The 23,832-nt window shown below is 48.1% G+C and overlaps 1 protein-coding gene across 1 annotated transcript; it reads right to left on the reverse strand.

Moving 5' to 3' along the window:
* Nucleotides 1-8,234: 8,234 nt before the first annotated feature.
* Nucleotides 8,235-9,041, reverse strand: LOC136524356 (uncharacterized). The gene has a single exon (XM_066517762.1). It carries the CDS (start codon nt 9,039-9,041, stop codon nt 8,235-8,237), a length of 807 nt encoding a protein of 268 aa, XP_066373859.1.
* Nucleotides 9,042-23,832: the final 14,791 nt, after the last annotated feature.

A 23,832-nucleotide genomic window follows, 5' to 3' on the forward strand; every position in this document is an offset into this window, starting at 1 on the left:
CGTTGAGATCGGATATGGCCTAGCACTCAATGACACAGGGTTTATACTGGTTCAGGCAACGTGTCCTACGTCTTGTTTCGATTGGTCGGTGACTTTATTCCTGAGCCCAGGTGCTCGAAGTTTGCTGTGGAGATACAGACGAGTGGGAATAAGAAGAGGACGTCGAAGGTCCGGTCAGACTCTGAACCGAAGGGCCAAGAGTGACGGGAGCTCCAACATGCGCTAAGTATTGAAACGTATGCTCTGTATGGTTTTAGAGCTTTAGAGTTCTAAAGCCTAGCAGAGAGAGAGAGAGTTGGAATGAATCGTCGTTGTCGTCCCTTGTTAGGAGAGAGCGTATCCTTTTTTATAGGTGAAGGAGATGACCTTACAAGAGAGAGAGAGAGTGTGAGGGAAAGAGTGTGTGCGCTACCTAGTCTTGTTGCCCATGCCGTCGGGTACAAGACGGTTTGTCAGCGCCTACAATACTGTTGACGCCCAGATACATGTGGTAGACTCCATCGTGTTCTTCTGGTATGACAAATGTCGGCGCCTACCATACTGTAGGACAAATATCGGCGTCCACAACACTGTTCGTGTTCTGACATGTCTAGAAGGTTGCAGAGCACCCTTCTGACATGGTCTGGCGGTACTGTCTTGCAGGTGTGCAGGGTACGGTTCTCGGTATTGCGGTTGACTGCGCCTTATCTTATCTGCTCTGCCTGATTTCTTGGGTCTTCACCGAGTGGGCGTCCCTAGCCGGTTGTTCCCAGTCGGTTCCGACCGCGCCGGTCAGAGAAGAGCCGTAAGCAGAGGTTCGGTGTATTCCCGGTCGAAAAAGCGGGTCGGAGTCGGAAGCGAGCGTCGTCCCCTCCTTGGCCAGGCTTTCCGATCGGAGAAGCGGGTCGGAGTCGGAGGCAGGCATCGTCCCCTCCTTAGCCAGGCTTTCCGGTCGGAGAAACGGGTCGGAGTCGGAAACGAGCGTCGTCCCCTCCTTGGGCAAGCCTTCCGGTCGAAGACTGGATCGCTCTTTCGTCCTGTCGTTAGGTATCTGGGCGGTCCAGGAGTCATGGCTTGCCGCAACGTCATCTGTTGGGCCAAGTTTTTTGCTGAGAAGCGGGCCCATTGAGAACCCCGGGTTTATGAACCCGACAGGAGCCCCCGAGCCCCCGGGTGATTCGGGTAGAATCGCCTGGGGGATTTTTCGTTTTGCCAGCGGGTGCGCGCGAGCGCACCCGATGGGTGTAGCCCCCCGAGCCCCCAAACAATTTAGGTAGAATCGTCTGGGGAATTTTTTGACTTGCCAGCGGGTGCGCACGAGCGCACGTTGGTGGGCGTAGCTTCTGAGTGAGATTCGACCCCTTATCGTGGCTCCTTTCTAGTTTCTAGGCCATCGTTTCTAGGAGCGCGGACCCAGGCATTTGGGCGCGACCGAGGGATTGGGCGAGTTGGAGTTACCAACCAAGGCGCCGAGCGCACCAAGGGATCAGGCGAGTCGAAGTCGCCAACCAAGACGCCATGCACGCCGAGGGATCAGGCGAGCCGGAGTCACCCAACCCCTCGATCTAGTTTCATGCCTTACCCCATCCGTGGTTTCCGCAACCGGAGGGGCTGAGGTAACGTCGCTTGCCTCGATGGCTCGAGTGACGCGCTCGGTGAGCTCTATAACGGGTATGTTCGAGTGGAATCCGGGTTTGTTGTTCGTAACAGGATCGGCATAGCCCTCATGTGGCATTCTACTGCTCCTTAACCCGTCTCCCGGCAGATGCCGGAGCCGTTCCGAAGACTGACTCAGGTGGCCCGCTGGCCTCCCCTCGATGGAGATTTTGTGGGCATGGCTCGAGGCTAGGATCGAACGAGAAGGTCGAGATGACCCTGTCTGCTTCTGAGTAGATCGGGCGAGGGCTGCTGGGGCTCATCTACGTTTTCTTCCCTGGCTCTGTTTGATGTGAGGCGGCCTTGAGCCCTTTGCGGGCCGGCCTTCAAAACCTATCGGTCATCGCTCATGTCGAATGAGGCGACTACCGCTTCGTGATGCAACACGAAGTATTGTGATGCATCAATTGCATATGCAATGCTTTGGATGTATGGGATGAATGAATGATTGTATGGATGAATGCGTGAATGCATGTATGAGAATGTGTGAATGCGTGTATGAGAAAAGATAAATGAATGATCATGCATCAGAAAATAAAATAAAGTAAGAAGGTTTGGTAAAGTTACCTTGATGACTCGAGTGATGGGTTTAAGGAGCTCCTATCGGATATGTTCAAATGGGCTCCATGTCCGTCATTCATGATGGAGCCGGCATAGGCCACATGGGGCATCTCTTTGCTCCTTACCTGTCTCTCGGTAGTCGCCTAAGCCTTCCGATCGACTCAGGTAGCCCATCGGTCTCTCCTTGACGGAGATCCCGTTGTTGGGCCCTTCTAAGCCCTGCCCGGGAAGGCAAAGGGCCATTTGCATGTGGTTGAGCCTTGTTTCCTACGCCGGGTTGGCGTAGTGGTGGGCCATGTCCATGCCACGTCCTGTTTAACCAGGCGTCATTTTGTTGGGCAGGGCATGTCCCATCAGTCAGGACGCGTCCCATCGCATGCCTATCCGCATTTTAAATAGGGGAAGAGAGAGGGTTTTCGTCCCATTCCTTCGCCTTTCTCCACCTGCCGCCTCTCTTCCTTCTTCCTTCTCGCCAAGCCCGTTTGTGCGCCGCGACAGTTTCTAGGAGAGAGAGGGTAAAGCAAGGGAGAGGAGAACTCATAGATCTGTTCATGAATCTGGAGCGCGATGTCGAACTAGAGGCTGTCCAACGTAGACGAGGCGGTGCTGGACGCATTTGCCGAGAAGGGGTTGCTCCCGCCGAAGGAGGTGGCGCATTGGAGGGATCCTGCACCAGGGGAAGCCATTCTGCAACCTCGGTCTGATGAGGTTGTCTCCTTCCTCGCCTTCCATGAGTGTGGGCTAGTATATCCTGCGCACTGGTTCTTGCGTGGGCTCCTCAACGAGTACAGCCTGGAGCTGCAGCACCTCAATCCGACTAGGGTGCTGCATGTTGCCGGTTTCATCACCATTTGTGAGGCCTTCCTCGGGATGGAGCCACACGTGGACCTCTTCCGGTAGATCTTCACCGGACGAGCCTTGTCGGATGGGAAGCCACCTAGGACCACGTCGGTAGGGGGCTTCGCCTTGTAGAAGAAGCCAAGGCCGTCGGGCTCCTACCCCACATACTCCCCCTACGACTCCAATTAGGGATTGCATGGGGAGTGGTTCTACATTAGGAACCCAACGGAGGCGCTATTCCCGCCATTCACCGGAAGAAGGCTAGAGAGGCGGGAGAGCTGGTCATAGGGCCCCTCTAGTCGGTAGAATGAACTGGAGGTCATCGAGGTGGAGCTCTAGAATCTAGTGCAGCACAGCCACGATGGGTTGCGGGTGTTCCACACCTTCTTCCACCATCGAGTCACCCCGCTGGCGTAGAGGAGGCGACCGATGTGGGAGTACTCTGGCCCAACGGATCCTGACCGCGCATCGTCGGAGGAGTTGGCAAAGGATGAGGTCTGGAGTCGACTCAACCAGGTGCTACAACTGAGGGATAAGGAGTCCCATGAAGGAAAGCCTGGACCTCTTCATGCCATGAAGCTATCCAATCTGGTATGCACCGCTCTTCTTATTCCATGACCTTTTTTCTCTTGCTCTCTTTTGTTTTGACTCTGAGTCATCCGTTTCATAGGGACTCGCTGGTTACAAATCCTGGCCGCATCTTCCAAGGGGGCCGAAGGGCATGGCCCAACAAGCTGCCTTGAAGGAGGCAGTGGTCACCAAGAAGAAGAAGAGAGCTGAGAAGGCTCGGAGGAGGCACAAGAAGGAGAAGGAGATTGCCCGGCGAGTGCAGGCTGTTGAAAGCTAGAGTGACATGGAGGCAGAGCTCGAGTCGAAGGAGCCCATGGAGATGGGTGGCGATGCGAGCTCCTCCAAGGGTGAAGGAGACTGGGGCGTCATCGCAACCTCGGTGGAGCGTCGTGAGCCTACGATCACGTCCGTCAGCGGTGAGCGGGACGCGGAGAGGCACGACGACATTCCCGCGTCAAGGAAGCGCGCTGCGAGCTCGGACGCTACCATCGAACGAGAGGCAAAGCGGGCATGGTCGCCGCACAATTCAAAGGTGTCATTGGCTCTACACCCTCCTGCTCCGAGTGTGGCAGGGCACGCCAGCCGGTCAGAGGAGCATGCCCATACCCCCACATCTTTAGGGTCGGCGTGTGCGCGTGAGCCACAACGGGGGGATGCCCTGTTAGTTGCTCCAATGGGTGCACCGCGAGCTGGCGGTCGTGGCCATTCACGGGCCAATCGAGAACTGGCCTGATCGAGTCCTCCCTCGATCGATACAAGGGGGCGCGGGTTTTGACCCATGAGCGGTCCTTGTCCAGCAGGTCGGGGATTTAGGGCCCTACCTTTTTTGTCTAGGTATGTACCTATGTTACTTTTGATCTCATAGTTGAGTTTTTTGAGCGCGGCTGACCTGCACTTATTTGGCAACGGCTAGGGAGTGACGGGACTGGGCATCTCCCCACCTCCCATGCGGGAGGGGTGGAGATCTAGCCTATAGCGAGTCACGACGAGCAGCGGGAAAAGTAGACTAGCGGTGGTGCGACCTTCCCTTCTGGGGGTTGCGCCCTCCCGGCTGATCGTGAGTATGGTGGCAGCGGTGGTGACGGTGATGGTGGCGATCCCCATGGTGGTGATGGAGGTTGGGTCAGAGGTGACCCTTGCAATCCCTCCCCCAACAACCATGGTGGAAGAGAAGAGGGAGACCGGGCTCGCTGCCTCGCCCGGTGGAGTAACACATGGCTCGCCCTCCTGGTCGGAGCTAGAGGGGTTAGGAGGAGACATGGCCAGGCTAGAGGAAGAACATCCGCCGTTGGGCCATGGAGTCAAGATAGTGGATATCCCCTGCTCCGGCGAGAAAGGCACTAGGGTGGAGCCGCCAGCCATCCCGCTATCGAAGGAGCTAGTGATGGTCCGGTCGTCGTGCGATATTGCGACGGCTAGATCTTCCAGCAGGTTGGGGTGACTCGTGAGCTGGTGTGGCCCTACCCTAGCAACCCAAGGAAGGCTTGGTTTGTCCTTCACGATGAGGAGGAGGTGGCACTTTGGAACTTGCTCGAGGAGAGAGGACTATCAATGGAGTCTGATCTCGCCCAAACCAAGGCGAGGCTCAAGGAGGCCTTGGAGCGGGTTGAGCTCATCCATCTAGCAGTTTCAGTTGACTTGCCATGTGTCATAGGGGTAAGCTTTCTACACTTTTAGCATTTGTCCTTGACTGCTTGGTTTTTCACCAACTGTCTTAGCATGCTTGCTTCTCGCTTTATAAGAGTTAGAGGCGACGTCGATTCGCAAGTCACGTTTCCTTTGGGAGGAACACAGTTGGATGGAGCGGGAAGCCATGATGTCGCGGTGGGTCAATGAGCTTGAGTGCTAGCTAGAATCCACCCTCTGCGAGTCCCAAGACCGAGCGGCCGAGGCGACGGTAGCGTGGGTGGCGAAACTGCTAGCAGCGAAACGGGCGACTGCTGCCGAGCGAGGACTGAACGCAACAAAGGTCCACCTGGCAGAGACCAAGGCGGTGCTCTAGAAGTCCTTGGAGGCTCTAGAGATAGAGCGAAAGGCCCGGTTGGAGGTTGATCGAGAAGTGCTCACGCTCTGGGGGGGGGGCAGGTGCTTAGGGTAGAGGAGTCGAATGCTCGACTAGTCGAGAAGGTGACCCGGTAGGAGGAAGGACTCTCCATCCTCAAAAACACCCACCTCAATATGTACCTGTTCTACTTTTGGTTGATGGCTTGGTTTTTTCTTTCCTTTGCTTCTGAACTTGTCATCCTTTTTCCAAAACTAGGCAAAAAAATTGGTTCTCTAGAGCGAGAGCTAGAGACGGCCAAGGCGACAGTCGGTCGAAGCATAGAGGCACTAGCCAAGTCCCTTGAAGAGCGATGTGCTCTCGAGGGGAGCTCGACTAGATCCACAACATCACCCAGGTGGTTGTCTCCAAGGTGTTTGGGTCAGCGTCGAGCACCAATACACCCACCATCCAGCTAGCGGAGGTCCCAAATGAAGTTCGGGCGCTTATCTCTAATGGGATGTTCTACGGGACATTGGGGGTGCTGACCTCAGTGGCGACGCACCACCCAGACCTAGACTTCACCGCCATCTGTAGAGGGTACACCGACGACTGGAGCACGGATGCCATCCATGCGCTCGGGGAGAGCTTGGTGCCATACGCACAAATGGTTGCCAAGCAAGTCTCTACGTAGTGGGTGATGGAGGCTCGCCGTGTGAGCGTGGCTGAAGGCGTGCGTTAAGAAGATGTCATCTAGCCTGCAGACAAAGTGGAGACTGGGTCAGGAGCGAGCGTCGTCCCGCCTCCAATCGAGCCAAACGTCATCCCGTCAAAAGACGAGCAGCCCTTATCCTTGTCGATCGAGCCATCAGCCGATGCCGTCGGGTGGCCATAATAGAATTTAGGGTGGAAACAGTTAGTACATGTAAAAGTTAAGTTCATGGGGAAGCCCCCGAGTGAACAGTTTTCCGTATTCATGAATACTTTAATTTCGTTTTGTGATGGTATCACTTCATAAGGGGGAAGCTTGTCCCATCCGTTCCTTGTTTTTCACCTAGCATATCTTTGTTTTTTATCATTTCTTTTTCACACCTACCCGTTTGACCCATAGGCTACAACCTTAAGAACTTGGGCGTGGCCCGCGAGGCTCAGCTGCTCGTAACCATAGGTTGTGGTGGGGTGTGATCGGTCAGGAGTTTAAAACATAAGTTATGTAGGGTAATCAAAGGAACAGAATGTACTTTTGCTTGGGCGATGCCCTTTTGTTTTGGCAAAAAGTATTACTATATGATAGTAAAAAAGAGAGGTGGTATCGCACCCTCGTGGAGCCCCCGAGAGACCCAGGCCAAAAGTGTTCGGGCTGGGGTGCTTGTAGGAGCAAAAGTTGAATGAAAGAAAATGATAAGACCGAGCTTTAGGGGAAGAAACAACGTAACTGTTCGAAGTTCCATGTGTTGGTGAGAACGTCGCCGTTGTCGTCCTTCAGTCGGTAGGTGCCTGATCAGATCACCTCGATCACCATATAGGGTCCTTCCCATGGTGGAGAGAGTTTATATTTCTCCTTGGTTGATTGGGTTCTCCGGAGCACGAGATCTCCGGCCTCAAGGATCCTCCCCCTGATTTTTCTTTCGTGGTACCTACAGAGAGTTTGCTGGTAGCGAGCGGAGCGAATGACGGTCATCTCATGAGCCTCCTCGAGCAGGTTGACCACATCCTGCTGAGCCTTCGCGGCTCGGTCTCAGTCAAAGGCCTTCACTCTTGGGGCACCATAGTCGAGGTCGGATGGCAGCACTGCTTTAGCTCCATAGGCCAAAAAGAAGGGTGTGAGCCCTGTGGATCAGTTCGGGGTCATTTTTAGGCTCTAGAGGATCACTAGTACCTCTGTAACCCATCGCCTGGCGTACTTATTGAGTCGGTCGAAGATGCGTGGCATGAGTCCTTAGAGGACCATGCCATTGGCTCGCTTGACCTGACCGTTAGTACATGGATGTCCGACCGAGGCCCAGTCGATCCTGATGCCGTATCCATCACAGAAGTCCAGGAACTTCTTCCTAGTGAAGTTTGTTTCATGGTCAGTGATGATACAGTTAGGAACACCAAAATGGTAGATGATGTCAAGGAAGAAGTTGACCGCCTCTTCCGAGCGAATGTTGGTGATGGGCTTCGCCTCTATCCATTTGGTGAATTTGTCCACCGCTACAAGTAGGTGCGAGAATCCACCTAGGCCCTTTTTGAGGGGTCCTACCATGTCAAGGCCCTAGACCATGAATGGCCAGGTGATAGGGATGGTTTGAAGCTCCTGTGTCAGCAAATGAGTTTGTCAAGCATAGAACTAACATCCCTCACACCTGCTAACGACCTCCTCTGCATCTCATAGCGCGATGGGCCAGTAAAAACCTTGACGAAAGGCTTTTCTGACTAGCAACCTTGGGGCCACGTGATGTCCGCATATTTCGGCATAGACCTCGAGGAGGTGCTGTTTTCCTCGGTAGGTAGGGATGCACTTCATGAGTACTCCCGATGGACTTCATTTGTAAAGTTCATTGCTGAATGTGATGAACGTCTTGGCGTGTCGAGCAATCCATCGTGCTTTAGTCCTTTCTAGTGGGAGGATCTCCTCGAGGAGGTAGGTGAGTAGCGATGTTCTCTAGTCAGCTTGATCGAGTGTTACCACGACGATGTCGGTGGGTGATGTCGTCGTGGAGGCATCGAAGTTAGAGCCCCTAAGTGCTAGGTTGGTGTCGAAGTGTGTCTGGATCAGACCTTCTAGGATATGGATAGATAGTTCATGAAGGTCGTTGATGAAGACCCCGTCCGGAGACGGAACCCGCATGACAGCCAATTTTGCGAGAAAATCGGCGGCATCGTTGTCCTTTCGGAGGACATGATGTAGCTCGATCCCTTGGAATTTGTCCTCGAGCTTGCGTACCTCCTGGCAGTATGCTACCATAAGGGGGATTTTGCAAGAGGACTCCTTCATGACTTGGTCGATGACCAACTCTGAGTCATCATGGATGTACAGCCGCGTAGCGCTGAGCTCGATGGTGATGCGCAGTCTGTTGATGAGGGCCTTGTATTCTGCGGCATTGTTTGAGGCCAAAAAGTGGAGATGGATCGTGTAGCGTAGCCTACTCCCATCCAGGGAGATCAGAACCACTCTAGCCCCTGAGCCAGGCACCATCACCGACCCATCGAAGTACATCGTCAAGTACTCATGGGTGATGTCTAGGGTCGGGAGCTGGACCTCCATCCATTTGGCGACAAAGTCCACAAGAGCCTTAGACTGAATAGCGGTGCGGGGGATATACCTAATATCATGGCCCATTAGCTCGAGTGCCCACTTGGAGATCCATCCCATGGCATCGCGGTTGCGAACGATGTCTCCCAGCGGGCATGAAGTGACGACCATGACTTCGTGGTCTATGAAGTAGTGTAGGAGCTCCCGGATCGCCATCAGCATGGCATATAGAAGTTTCTGTACCTAGGGGTACCGAACCTTGGCATTGGTGAGTACCTCACCAACAAAGTATATGGGTTGTTGCTCCTTCTGGGGGCGTCCTAGCTCCTCCCTTTCGACGAGCAGGGTGGCACTCACCACGTGGTTGCTTGCCACGATATAGAGGAGGAGGGGTTCTCCCCATTTGGGAGCGATGAGGATTGGGGTCAACGTCAATGATGCTTTGAGGCTTTCCAAGGCCTGTTGTGCCACCTCAGTCTAGATGAACGCATCTGTCTTTTTGAGAAGCTTATAGAGAGGCATCCCCCGCTCGCCTAGCCAGGAGATGAACTGGCTCAAAGCGGCCAAACAGCCGATGAGCCTTTGTACGCCCTTGACATTGCGTATAGGGTCCATGTTGGAGATGGCCATGATTTTTTTGGGGTTGGCCTCGATGCCGTGTTCAGACACGATGTATCTAAGTAGCTTTCCCTTTGGAACCCCAAAAACATATGTTTTGAGATTCAATTTGATGTTGAACCTTCGGAGGTTTGCGAACGTTGCGGCCAAATTCATGATCAGGTCACAAGCTTAAGCCATTTTGACCACTATGTCATCCACATAGACGGCGATTGTTGGTTTTGGCCTCTCGACTTGGCCAGGCTAGTCAAGCGGGTCAATTTGGTCAACGAAGCATTGCTGCATGCACTGTTGATAGGTGGCACCAATGTTCTTCAGACCGAAATGTATGGTTACGTAGCAGTACGAACCATATGGGGTGATGAATGAAGTCGCGAGCTGGTCGGACTCTTTCATCATGATCTGGTGGTAGCCTGAGTAAGCATCCAAAAAGGAGAGGATTTCGCATCCTGATGTGGAGTCGACTATCTGGTCTATGCATGCAAAGGAAAATGGTACTTCAGACACACCTTATTGAGGCCAGTATAGTCAATGCACATTCTCCATTTCCTAGTCTTCTTTTTAATAAGAATAGGATTGGCTAGCCTGTCGCAGTGGTATACCTTCTTGATGAATTCGGCTGCTAGGAGTTTGGTGATCTCCTCACCTATGGCCCTGCGCCTCTCGTCGTCAAAGCAACATAGGCGCTGCTTGGTGGGCTTCGAGCCTAGGATGAGGCATAGTGCATGCTCGGTGACCTCATGTGGTATGCCCAGCATGTCAGAAGGCTTCCATGCAAAGACATCATGATTAGCGCATAGGAAGTTGACGAGCTCGTATTCCTATTTGGCTGGGAGCTCGGCCCCGATCCATACCATTTTGGTTGGGTCGGTGGGGTCGATCCCCACCACCTTAGTTTCCTCGAGTGGGTGGAAGGTAGCTGAGGAGGTTGGCTTATTGCAGTCCAGGACTACCGGAGTCGATGATTTTCTGAGCTAAGGGAGCTCGGTTGAGTTGATGACGACAGTGGCGAGCTCGTAATGCTCACGGACGCACATGTAGGCGTGCGAAAAGGTGCTTCCCACAGTGATGACTTCGTTCAGTCCCGACATCTTCAACTTGAGGTAGGTGTAGCTGGGGATCACCATGAACTTGGCGTAGCATGGCCACCCCAAGATGGCATGGTGGGACCCTAGGAAGTCCACCACCTCGAAGGTGAGGACCTCCGAGCGGAAGTTGGCTCGGTGGCCAAACATGATGGGTAGGTCAAAATACCCGAGTGGGTATGCCTGCGTCCTAGGGATCACGCCGTGGAAGGGAGAGCTCACTGGGTGGAGCTCCGATCAGGGGATGCGCATGGTGTCGAGGGTGTCAATGTAGAGAATGTTGAGGCCACTGCCTCCGTCCATCAGCACCTTAGTGAGGCACTTCTTGCGAACATTAGAGTTGACGATGAGCGGGTAGCGACTTGGTCTAGCGACGTGGGAAGGATGGTCCCTCTAATCAAAAGTGATCGGAGATTCTGACCAGCTAAGGAAAGAGGGGACAGCCATTTCAGCGACACATGCCTCTCTATAGTGCACTTTATGCTGGCGCTTGGAGTAGATGGCATCAGAACCCCGAAGATCATGAGGCATTCCTTGGGATCAGGAAAGCCATCCCTATCCTTGCCCACCATGCCTCCTTTCTTGGCCGCTGTCTCTATGCCCTTTCCTTCTTTTAGTTCACTGGCCTATCATAGAAAGTGCTTGAGGAGTTCACAATCCTTATAGAGGTGCTTGATGGGGTAGGCATGGTTGGTGCATAGGCTCTCTATGAGCTTGTCAAAGTGGTCAGGCTGACCCTACTAGGGTTGCTTGCTCGCACGATCAGCCATGGTGACCAAAGCAGAGTTGGCCGGTCGGCGCCGATCCTTCTTGATCTTTTTGCCCCTCTACGTGGAGGTGCCCTCATCTTGGTCCTCACGCTTGGCCTTGCCCTTGTCCTAGCCTCTGCTAAAGACCGCTCCGACTGCCTCCTCACCAGAGGCGTGGTTCATGGTGATGTCGAGCAGGTCGTGGGTGGTACGGGGCTTCAGACAGCCGAGCTTATGGATCAAGGACTCACAGGTTGTCCCAGAGAGGAACGCGCTGATGACGTCCGCATCAACAACATTAGAAAAGGAGTTGCATTGCTTTGAGAACCTATGGATGTAATCCCATAGGGACTCATTGGGCTCCTACTGGCAGCTCTTGAGGTCCTAGGAATTCCCAGGACGGACATACGTCCCCTAGAAATTCCAGATGAAGATCCTCTTGAGATCCACCTAGTTGCGAATGCTGCCAGGCAGGAGGAATTCGAGCCATGCTCGACCATGCTCCCCCACGTAGATGGGGATGTATTGAATGATGAAATGGTCATCATCCACTCCCCTGGCTCAACAGGCGAGCTGAAAGTCTTTGAGCCATATACCAGGGTTTGTTTCCACAGTGTATTTGGCAATGTTGGTGGGTGGTCGGAAGCGCTGTGCGAATGGCGCTTTCTGAATGTGACGGCCAAAGGCCCATGGTCCTAGGCCATCCGAGCTGGGACTCTGGTCATCTAGTCGGCGACCATGCCTAGGGTGTGTTTCCCCGCTTCCCTCAATGGTCTGGCCAGGGCCCGTGCCGCCTGCTCTCACCGCCCCAAGATGGATGTCATCATCATGCCGGGCTTGACGCTGATTGTTGATGACACTGCGAGCATCTCGGTTTGGCCTGAGGTATTCGCGCATAGGGGGTCAGTGTGGAGCGGGCACCGGGTTAGGCCGTGGTGCGGCTGCGACCTCCTATTCTACGCCCGGTGACTATAGTGGAGAGCGGATGGAGCGACTAGACTGGTGCGCCCCTATTCCCCCAGTAGGAAAAGAGGTCGTGAGTCGGTGTCGCGACGCGGAGCTCTCCGCCTATTGAACGGCACCGGTTTCCACTAGCGCTCGGAGGTTCTGGTGGACCACCTGTTCTTGGGGGTCGACAGACTCGAGAAGGCCACGTTGAAGCATCGCCACTGCGGCAATGTTCTGGCCAGCTCGAGCGAACTCTAGGGGATCATTTCCTCCATCGATGATGTTGTGCTGGACCTGACAAGCACGACCCCAGGCGCTGCTCACCGGGTTATGCGTGCCTAGCATAGCAGGCTACATCGAGCGCGCTGGTGCAGATGGCGGCTGGCTCTGCCGCCTTTGTCGATACTCTTCACCGTGTTCCTACATGTGCCTGAGGGCCTCCGCACGAGGGTCCAGAGGGGTGTGAGTCTATAGGGACTCCGCTACCACCACGTGGCTATCTCGGAGCATCCACCATAGCGCACTCCCAGGACAGAGGGTGGCTAGGTGCCACGACGTCGCCGATGCTGGAGCCGTCGCTTTCAACCTCATCATCCACGAGGTCATGGAAAGAGGCGGGAGCATAGGCCGCCATCCCCACGAATTCGGATGTGAGAGGGGGCGGTGTCAACATCTTTCAAAGCCCTCGCGCATACGCGTCCATGGGGGATGCAAGGCCATAGGAGAACCGGTTGCATGGTGGTTACAGTGGGGACAATAGGGTCCCTCCGGAGAGTGGGTGGAAGATAGTAAATAGTGAGTAAAGAACAATATGTACGTTACTCATAGTGGGGTTTGAGCCTAGCGTGGGATCAGAGCGAAGCGCAGGTGTCTCATCATTGAGGTCACCGGGTGGCCCAGAGCCGATGGAGGGTGCTCCTTCTCCGATGAGCGCCGGGATAAGTGCCTCCTCACGGAGGTGAAGCACGCCGAGTTGGTCGGCGATGAAGTCCTAGCTTCCGAAGAGGAAGGTCTAGAATGGCTCGAAGACGGGAGGAACCCACATCCCAACAGGTGGGAGCGTGGGAAACTCCAGCGAGACAAAGCGAATCGTATCGCTTGAGCCCGTCATGCCGAAGATGGTGGAAAGGTGGGCCATCCGATGACTAGAAGCATGAACTTACGGCGTCTTCCCCACGGACGGTGCCAACTGTCGGTGCGAAAAGTGACCAACAAGTAAATATTTATAGTTTTGTCATACGTTATGATTGGTTGTGGCCTAGCACTCAATGACACAGGGTTTATACTAGTTTAGGCAATGTGCCCTACATCTAGTTTTGGTCAGTCGGTGACTTTACTCCTGAGCCCAGGTGCTCGAAGTTTGCTATGGGGTTACAAATGAGTGGGAATAAGAAGAGGGGTGTCGAAGGTCTGGTCGGACTTTGAACCAAAGGGCCAAGAGTGATGCGAGCTCCAACATGAGCAAATTATTGGAACGTATGCTCTGTGTGGCTTAAGAGCTTTAGAGTTCTAAAGCATAGCAGAGAGAGAGTTGGAATGAATCGTCGTCCCTTGTTGGGAGAGAGCGCATCCCCTTTTATAGGGTAAGGGGATGGCCCCATGGAGAAAGTAGCCGTTGGGGATGAAATCCTGCTTTTCTGCTACTGACCGGACGCTCAGGTCGTCCTGATCGGACGCGTCCGGTCGTCCCGACCGTTAGAGCTATGATCAACTGATTAGACACTGATGGCATCCGGTCACATGCCACCAGACACGTCTGGTAGTAATTTCACTGCTCTAGAACCTCTCTATACTCAATCGGACGCTGCAGTTCCTACGTCCGGTTGATTTATCACCAGCGTCCGGTTAGTGCTGAGTGTGTTGCCGGGATGGTGAACAGTGTCATCGATGCGTCCGGTTACGTTTAGTACTCAGTGTCCGATCGCTACTATAGACGCCTACTGTTGTCGGTCTCTTGATCGGAGCATCCGGTCACCCATCTTCCAGCGTCCGATCGCTGCATCCGGTCACTCTGCCGAGCAATTTCTTCGCGATCTTACGTATGGCTTGGTTCCTATCTTTGTGCTTGGACTTTGCTTGATATCTTGGGTCTTCTCTTAGGCTTCTAGGGTCTTGCTTAAGGTGTTGATCATCGGATCATCATGTCGCATTTGTCCAAGTCACGTCTTGCACCCTATTGAACTACAAAACAATCACTTGCAAATTTATTAGTCTAATTTGGTTGTGTTGGTCATCAAACACCAAAATCTAAAGTAAATGGGCCTAGGGTCCATTTTCCTTATAATCTCCCCCTTTTTGGTGATTGATGACAACACGACCAAAGCAAGCAAATGGTAAAAATTTTGGAATTTAAAAACTATCTGCTTGCTAGGATGCAATGCAAAGGGCAAGGTTATATGATGCTAAAGGATACCAATTGAAGATACCACTTGTAAGATACCAATTGAAGATACCACTTGTAAGATACCAATTGAAGATACCACTTGTAAAGCTAAACTTATCTTGCCCTTGCAAATGTCCCCATGTGGCATTATGGATTTGAGCCTTGCTTTTGGTCCCACTCTCCCCATTACATAGATTAATCCATAATCCACTATCCTTCCTTTCTCGGACCATTACCACTTGTAAATTATTATGATCGGGCTTGCTTTTAGTCCTACAAATTCTCTCCCTTTGGAATTAAACACCGAAAAGGAAGACATTAGTAGCACAAGGGAGGGTCAAACTTTGTGAACCTTTGTATGTGGAGTGGAATAGGTCACAAAATTTGACTCTCACATTACATAGACTAAGGTCCCCCTAAATATATGCATACATATGATGAAGAATGTAGTTAATGTATAATTGGCAAATTAATGCTCAAGGGAGTTTAATCTATATAATGCATAGAGAAAGCATATAAATATCAAAGTGAAATCAACATGATGATATCGGATTAGAAATGCCACATGTGGAAACCAATTTGATTTATACCACTTGCAATAGGTGGTGGATATTTGAAGCATGATGCTTAACTCCGGGGACTCCATTTTCCTTGCAATGAGACTACTACACACATGAAAAGCTTGAAAAAGTGTTAGTCTCATAGCATCCAACTTATAGAGTAACCTCTCCCTAAATTTGTGCACACAAGTATGGAATACTTGTAGGAGATATGCACTTTGATTTTAGAATTAAAAATACCAATTGAAAGATGACATCACGTGAATGTGAGAATCATTTTCGAAGGTGATATTCGGGAGAAATTATCTATAATTTAGACTTTGGCACATATTAGATGAATAATAGAAAGACAAGCTATGTGCCATGCTTCTAAACAATTTAAACCAATGAAACCGAGCAATCCTACCATATGATTTACCTAGTGTATGCATGGAAAATGATATAAGCATGCAAAAGTAAACCTAGGCAGGAAAGGAACTAGATGCTAATTAAGATTGCAAGAATTTAAATCTTAATACCACTAGTAGGAAATACTAATTGAAAGAATTTACATCTAGTTACCTAATATGGGAAGGGGAATTTGGGTCCATAGTATTCACTAACCCACTTGGCAATTGACATGATCCAATGTGATGCACCCCATGAAATACACCCATACTTAGCCAAGTCTCCAAATTCCTCGAAGTCCATCGGACTTCTCACTTCCCTTTCAGGATCTAAACCTTCTTGGTGCTCTTCATGTTGGAAATGATCTCCTTTGGCACCCAAATACGTTTGGCCCCATTGTTGGCTTGCTTGTTCACCTTGATGGCCACTACCTTGTCATTTTTCTTCTTCTTCAAGAGATAAGGTGTGGAGGCCTTTTGCCCACCTTGTTGGTGTAGGTGTTGGAGAGCTTGCTTATTGGCCTTTTCTCTTTTTTCTTTGCTCCTCCCCCATTCTTCACCTTGCACTCATAGGACTTGTGACCTTTCTTGTGGCACACATAGCAAACCATGGGTTGTCCTTCATCAAGCTTCTTCACTCCCTTGATGGTGTTATCTTGATGAAGTTGGGCTTGCTTCATCTTGCCTTTCACTTGAGTCAAGTCCTTGGTGAGGCGAGCCACTTCTTGCTTGAGATTCTCATTCTCCATTGCAACCACTTGTGTGCATGTATCTACAATAACTTTCTCAATACAAACTTGGTTGCACATGGGTGAGTCTAAGCATAAATCATTACAAGAAGTAGAGGCATCCTTTTTAGACATGTTAAAGATAGAACTTTTCTTTTTAGGTGCCTTGGTGGAGGTTGTACCAATGGCTTTAAGATTAGCAACTTTATTAGTTAGCTCATCACAATGTTTGCACATGGTTTCTATTTTAGCAAGCAAGCTTTTATAAGCATCTTGTGAGCTAGCTAACTTTTCTTTTAATTTTTCATTTTTCTTTACAAGTTGCTCATCATTGATTGTGCATGCATTTGTTGTTGCACTAGCCTCAAGTTGCTCAATTTTAGTAGATAGTTCAATATTGAGATTAGCAAATGTCTCATATTGTTCAAGCAAGGTTTTATATGCTTGCGAACTATCTAGCTTTTCTTGTAACATTTTTAGCTTCTTTTGTTGTCTAGTGCAAGCCTTAGCATATTTAAGATTTTCTTGCACAAGTACATCAAGAGAAGGCATTTCATCATCACTATCACTCTCACTAGAGGATGAGCTTTTGTTACCTCATGCCATAAGGCACACACGGGAAGACCTTGATGATGTGTGCTTGTGGCCTCGCCTCTTGTGATGTTTTTCTTCTTCACTTGAAGAATCATGCCATGACCTTATTGATATGAGGGCTTTGTCCTTGCATGCCTTCTTCTTTATCTTGGGTGTGGGCTTGTTTGGATAAACTTCCACAAAGTGCCCCAACATGCTGCATCCATAGCATCCTTTCTTTCTTTGCTCATTTCTTTGATTGGTGAAAATGAGATCTTGAATTTGGATGGGCATACCCTTGACATTGAACCTTTGGATGATCTTCTCCCACCTTGTTCATAAGTTTGATTGATTCTTCATCAAGGCCAGAGGTAGAGGAGGAAGAATGATCATCATCACTTGAATCTTCATCATCATCATCATCCTCATCTTCTTCTTCTTCTTCACTTGAGGAGCTTGAGCTTGAGCTTATCTCAACTTTCTTGCCCTTCATCTTCTTTTTCTCACTACATGCAAGGGCTTTGCCTTTACTTGATGAAGAGGCTTCTTTTTGACCCATCTTGCATGACATTTCAAATGCCACTATCTTGCCAATGACTATGACCGAGGTCATGGTGCTTAAGTCCTCCATGTTGTGAAGGATGGTGATGATGCTTGCATATTTCTTTTGTGGTAGCACGGAGATGATCTTCCTCATGATGTCCACATCATCTAGCTTGGTTAATCCTATTGAATGGAGCTCATTGATAATTAGATTCAAACGAGAATACATATCATGAACAAGCTCATCATCATTCATTTCAAAGGAATCATAACTTTGTTTAGCTAGACAATGTTTTTGCTCACTGACATTAGTTGTGCCATCATGGAGCTCTTGGAGTTTTAACCAAATTTTATGTGCCATATTTAAAGTGAACACTTGGCGAAACACATCCATGCTAAAAAATTCAAATAAGCAATTTTTAGCTCTAGCATTGAAATGAATTTCTTATTCTTCACTCTCTGTGGGTTTATCAGAATTCTTAATGGGTTTCATCCCGTCATGAGTGACTCTCCAAACACTTAAATCAATTGCCTCAAGATGACAAGCCATTATAGCTTTATAGTAGGGGAAATTAGTGCCGTCAAAGTGCGGAGGCCTAGAGGTATCCATCCCAACCACTCTAAATAGCGTCGGCTCAACAGCGGTGAAGCCAAAGGTCCAAATTAAGCCAACCGACTTCGATACCACTTGTAGGGGACCATGACTCCTAAGAGGGGGGGGGGGTGAATTAGGCAACTTAAAATTCTACTTCTCTAACTATGGCATCTTTTTCTACCCGTAGCAAAACCTATGCAAAAGATAAACTATCTAAATGTGCAACTAAGGTTTTGCTAATGTGTTGCTATCTCTACCGCAAAAGGAGTAATACAAGCAATGTAAATGCGGAAGCTAAAGAGCAAGGTAGAGATATCAAAACTCCCATTGACGACTTTGGTATTTTTATCGAGGTATCATGAAGCACGCAAGCTTCCCCCTAGTCCTCATTGGAGCCCCTCGCAAGAAATCCCTCGCAAAGGCTAAGCTCCTGGTCGGGTAACTCCGTGGATATCTCTGGGCCTTCCCCACGCACAAGCGGGTCTTCGGTTAAGCCACTCATGGCAAAGCCTCTCCCGGACCACTCCCCGCCGTCTTCACTATCAAGCTTCCGGCCGAAACACCGCAGGCCTTGTTCCTTCTGATACACGGTGGCGGCCATGCCACAAACACGGTTGGTGTGATCTCATATGACTACAAGCCCCTCCGATATACAACAATAGTGAGCACAAGCACCAAGTGGTAAGAGGTATGCAAACCTCACTAAACACTAGGCTAACACCTAGAGCAAGCGCATAAGCAGTAGTCTAATCAACCTAAGCACTTCACAAAGCACCTACGCTAATCACCTGATGAATCACAAAGCACTATGCATGTGGAGATCACGAAAATGGTGTATCAACACCCTAGATATGTTTCCTCAGCTCCACACTTGTGAAATGGCTAGTTGGGGGGTCTATTTATAAGCCCCATGGGGAAAGTAGCCATTGGGGATGAATCCCGCTTTTCTGCTACTGACCAGACGCTTAGGTCGTCCTGATCGGACGCGTCTGGTTGTCCCAACTGTTAGAGCTATGATCAACTGATTGGAGGCTGATGGCGTCCGATCACATGCCTCTGGACGCGTCCGGTCGTAATTTCGCTGCTCTCGAACCTCTCTATACTCGATCGGCCACTACAGTTCCTACGTTCGGTCGATTTGCCACCAGCGTCCGGTTAATGCTGAGTGTGTTGCCAAGATGGTGAACAGTGTCCCTGGTGTGTCCAGTTACTTTTAGTACTCAGCATCCGGTTGCTACTGCAGACACCTACTATTGTCGGGCTCTTGATTGGAGCGTCTGGTCGCTCATCTTCCCGTGTCCGGTCACTGCATCCGGTCACTCTGCCAAGCAGTTTCTTCGCGATCTTGCGTATGGCTTGTTTTCTTTCTTCGTGCTTGGACTTTGCTTGATATCTTGGGTCTCCTCTTGTGCTTCTAGGGTCTTGCTTAAGGTGTTGATCATCGGATCATCACATCGCCTTCGTCCTAGTCATGCCACCCTATTGAACTACAAAACAATCATTTGCAAATTCATTAGTCCAATTTGGTTGTGTTGGTCATCAAACACAAAAATTCAAAGTAAATGGGCCTAGGATCCATTTTCATTACAACTACTTAGGTAACAAAGCATCCACACATACATCCTGGTCTTAAGCATGCATTTGAGAAACTCAAACAAATTAGCTTAAGCGACTATTACCAAGCACCAAGCTCGCACATAACAAGCAGTCACCTTCAACAACACAACTACACATAACATGCAAAACATGGTGGCAAGGTATTGTCATCTTTCATTTTCTTTTACTGAGTAGGTGTATATCTCTTAAAATGAGTTTTACTTACATTTAGCAAATTAGTTTTCACTCATGCACAACATGACCATATGGTTACAACAGTTATCCATTAAAAGAACAAGGGTGAGAGGAGCATGTTTATGCACAAGCAACAATCATGATGTATGCTTGTCCTATTCGTCCTCACAAAATTGCCAGCCTAAGGTGGCAATCACGTTCTATGTCGGTGGCATAACACATACTCTCTCGATATATAGCTAGTTGTCAGCTACATTCAATCTATGCATTCATGGTTAGCGTACCTGTAGAAGAATTTCATTTTAGCCCAACCCCACATATACATATGCAAGAATAAAAGTATGGTCTCTAGAATTCATGCTAAATACTTCTGAATATATTTATCGATTATATATATACTCCGTACCAAAGCTACCCATATGTAAATACGTATATACATACATACATATAAATATGCATATACAGACATATCAAAACTAACCCACAATTAAATACTTCTATATATATGAGATATATATACTTTAGTATCAAAACTACCTCTCCCTTTTGACCACACGCTCACATCTTGTGGTCATGCCACTCACCAACTTACCTGGGCATAGAGGTATATTGATTCATATATTACCACTCAAGTGAATGACATCCATACAATAGCACGCCGTATGGATGATGAAATAAAAATTGTAAGAAAGTAAACCCCCCATAGTTAGTGTTAGTTTACTTATTGCCACCTAAAGGTCCTTAATTGGGCTTAACTGGAGGTTGTTGCTAGCATAGTTTTGCAAATTGGTTTTGATAATTTGCCTATAGCTAAAGTTTTAGTCAAAATAGGTTTTTTAAAATCAAAACTTTGTTTTTAAAACTATGTACATGACAGTATTATGCTTAATCTTGCTCTGATACCAGCTGTGACAGAACCGTCCAATTTATACAAGATCAAGTATGGTTGTCCCCGTTTAATACGTTGACGTGCACATATTTTCACTCATATAAACCTGGTAGTCCGCCGAGTGTTATGAAGGACCTTAGTAAATCAACACCATGACCAAGATCGCATGATTAAGCAAATATACATCACATACACAGAGTTGTACTGAAAATAATATTACAAATAGGTTTACAAATAATAGTACAAGTTTGGGTTTCAAAACCGATTAAGGGAAAACAACATAGCTTTCAAATGATTACATTAATATAAGTTCCAAATACATTGCTAGCACAAGTGACATCCTCTGATAAAAGCATATACATAAGAAATAAATATAGAGTCACTGAGCCTACCGGCGGTTAGCCACCATCTTCCTCAAGCTGAGAATTTCACCTGCAACATGGTGGGAAAAAACCCTGAGTACTCAAATATACTCAGCTAGACTTACCCATCATAAACCAGAAATAAAGTGACTCCAAGGATCATGCAAGGCTTTATAAGTGGAGCTAGCTTGACAACATTTTGCACAAAAATCCACTAATTCAGCTATACATTTTATAATTCAGTCATTAAGTTAATTATAGCTATTCATCTCTAGATTAGCAACTAACCTGTACCAAACATATGGTATATCATTTAGTAGCATAACAATAGTAACCATAGCCGGTGTAATAATTCTATGTTCATCATAGCCATCATATTCCATAATCCAGTTACTACGATGTTGGGGCTAGCCAAGTTTCTCACTATCTGGGAGAGACGGCGATGCGAATCGATTTCAACCAGCTGGGAATTTATTCCTAACACAAACCTAGACATATTTGCGTCAAGGTAGTCTTAGGTCACCTTTGTTATAACTCAGGTCCAATTCGTGGGTCCGATCAGCGCCGCACAACCAGGGACAACTAGCTGCCAGGATGTTCAGGCCTGGCCTACCCTTGGGCTCACGTCTAGCTCCCCGCACATCCTTACTACCATTTAGAGTGCGCATTTTCACTTAATGGGTTTCGGCCTGAGTTGAGCTACTCGGCTTCACGGTCGGAACGAGTTATTCGGTCAGCTAAGTGAGAGGCATGCGTTCAATCTCGACAAAAGTGCCAACAACGGTATGGTCCTTAATTGACATAGACGGGATAAAACATGCACATAAGACCTCCATGTCCTGCTGCCTCTCAATCACTAGATCCTGTCCGGTCTCTGTTTATTCATCATCACATGGTTATTTTCCACGATAGCAAATATAGCCAACCGTGCTTTGGTATCCACCTATATCTCGCAGGTGACAGGAAATCACCCGATTTCTACCGGTCTAAGCATTGCTAAGCATATATTCGATCCTAGACATACATAGGGTTCAAGGTATATTTCTAGACAAGGAAATTATATGCATCAAGTGGTTCCAATCAACTCTTATAACCTAATGCATCAAACATAAAAAGGACTCAAGTTGATATTTGTAAAACATAGGAGGCTTAGAATGCTTTGGGTATTGCCTGGGATCCAATACTAGGTCAGTGTTTGTTAGATGACACTCGCTTGGCGAGCATCTCCCATCTCGGTACTTGCTTAGTCCTTCCGTCTTCTGGATGGATTCACCAAACTCCATGTTTGGGTTCGACTTCAACATCACATCCTTCACGTGGTGCATCTAGCATACCTAAATGAGGTGCAACAATGCATACATATGAATGCATGGAAGTGCAACGCGTAAAGCATTCATAAAAGTATACCAAACCAATGTAAGCACCTAGAGCTATTTAACTTAATCATCACTCAAGCATAACATAGAAGATGGCAAGCACATCAAGCATGGAACCTAAATTACTTGCATGTAGCCATGGCAAGTATTCATCAATCGATGTCAACTTAACATGTTCAACCAACCAGGGCAAGCTAAAGCAATCAACCTACACATGCAGTTCCTAGACAGCAGCACAACAGTCACTTGTTTCAGTCATAAATAGAGATAGTGGCATCCAATAAAGGTAATCCTAGACTTTCTAGAAAGCTAAAGAAATTGTCTACAACTTTATTTTTTACACCAAAAGCTGATTCAACAACTAACAAGGTCAAAATACATTGTCAAGCAGAGCTTATACAATTAAGGGCAGAAAACTGATAGCAACTTCAGAAATGCATATCTCAAGTTACATTCATCCAACAAGCATGATCCTCAACTTTATAGAAATCTTATTAAGTTATCTATAACTTTCTTATTATCATCTTAAGATGATTCTATAGCTAACAAGGTTAAACAATATTAAGAAGGCATCTCTGTCCAGATTTGGACAGAATTTATCATTCCACTTTGAACAGCAATAACTAGAGTCTAGACCACCAAAAGCAGTGATCCTAGACATTTTAGAAAGTTTTGGAAAAGGACTACAACTCTCCAATTATCACTAATACATGATTCTATTTTTAAATAATCCAAACAATACAATCATTCAGATCTGTTCATAGCACATGCAAAAGTTGATAGCAAACTTGTAAAATCTATAACTCCTAAACAAGCGGGCCTAAAATTATGAAATTTTAGGACAAGAAAGATAACGAATTTATCTATAACTTTGGTATTCAACATATTCACAGAAAAATATCATTATCACCACGAAATCAATTGCTTAACCAAAATTGTAGCCCAAACAGCAGAGGCATACTGCATTCATCTATCATTTAGTTGCTACAAACTAACATATTCTTGACATATATGCTACCCCAAACATCTTGGAATTGTATTAAAACAATCATAGCATATAGGAATAGCTACTAGGAGCATCGCATGACAATAAATACATGTATATGCTCACAACATTCATCCTCTACTTTAATAATGTAACATATGTATTATTTTTAGTACTATATGAGAACAACTAGTTTGGGGATAAGATTTTATGAGTGGTATACGTTATCAAAACATGTCTACTACACAAATTTCACATGCTCAGGTTTCATAATTTAATTACTACGAAAAAGACAAATTACTATTGCAAGAAAACATGTAAAAGTAAGATAAATCTAAAGATCATCATTTTATATAAACATATAGCCATATTATGGTTCCTTAGGTCACAATATCACCATACAAGGGAAAAGGAACCACCTTTCACATTTTTGCAT

Source organism: Miscanthus floridulus, chromosome 18 (genome assembly GCF_019320115.1).
Source record: "Miscanthus floridulus cultivar M001 chromosome 18, ASM1932011v1, whole genome shotgun sequence".
Lineage (NCBI taxonomy): Eukaryota > Viridiplantae > Streptophyta > Magnoliopsida > Poales > Poaceae > Miscanthus > Miscanthus floridulus.

What these genes read in the sequence shown, in the direction of transcription:
- LOC136524356 (XM_066517762.1), bottom strand. Translation starts at nt 9,041, where the DNA reads ATGGCGATCCGGGAGCTCCTACACTACTTCATAGACCACGAAGTCATG.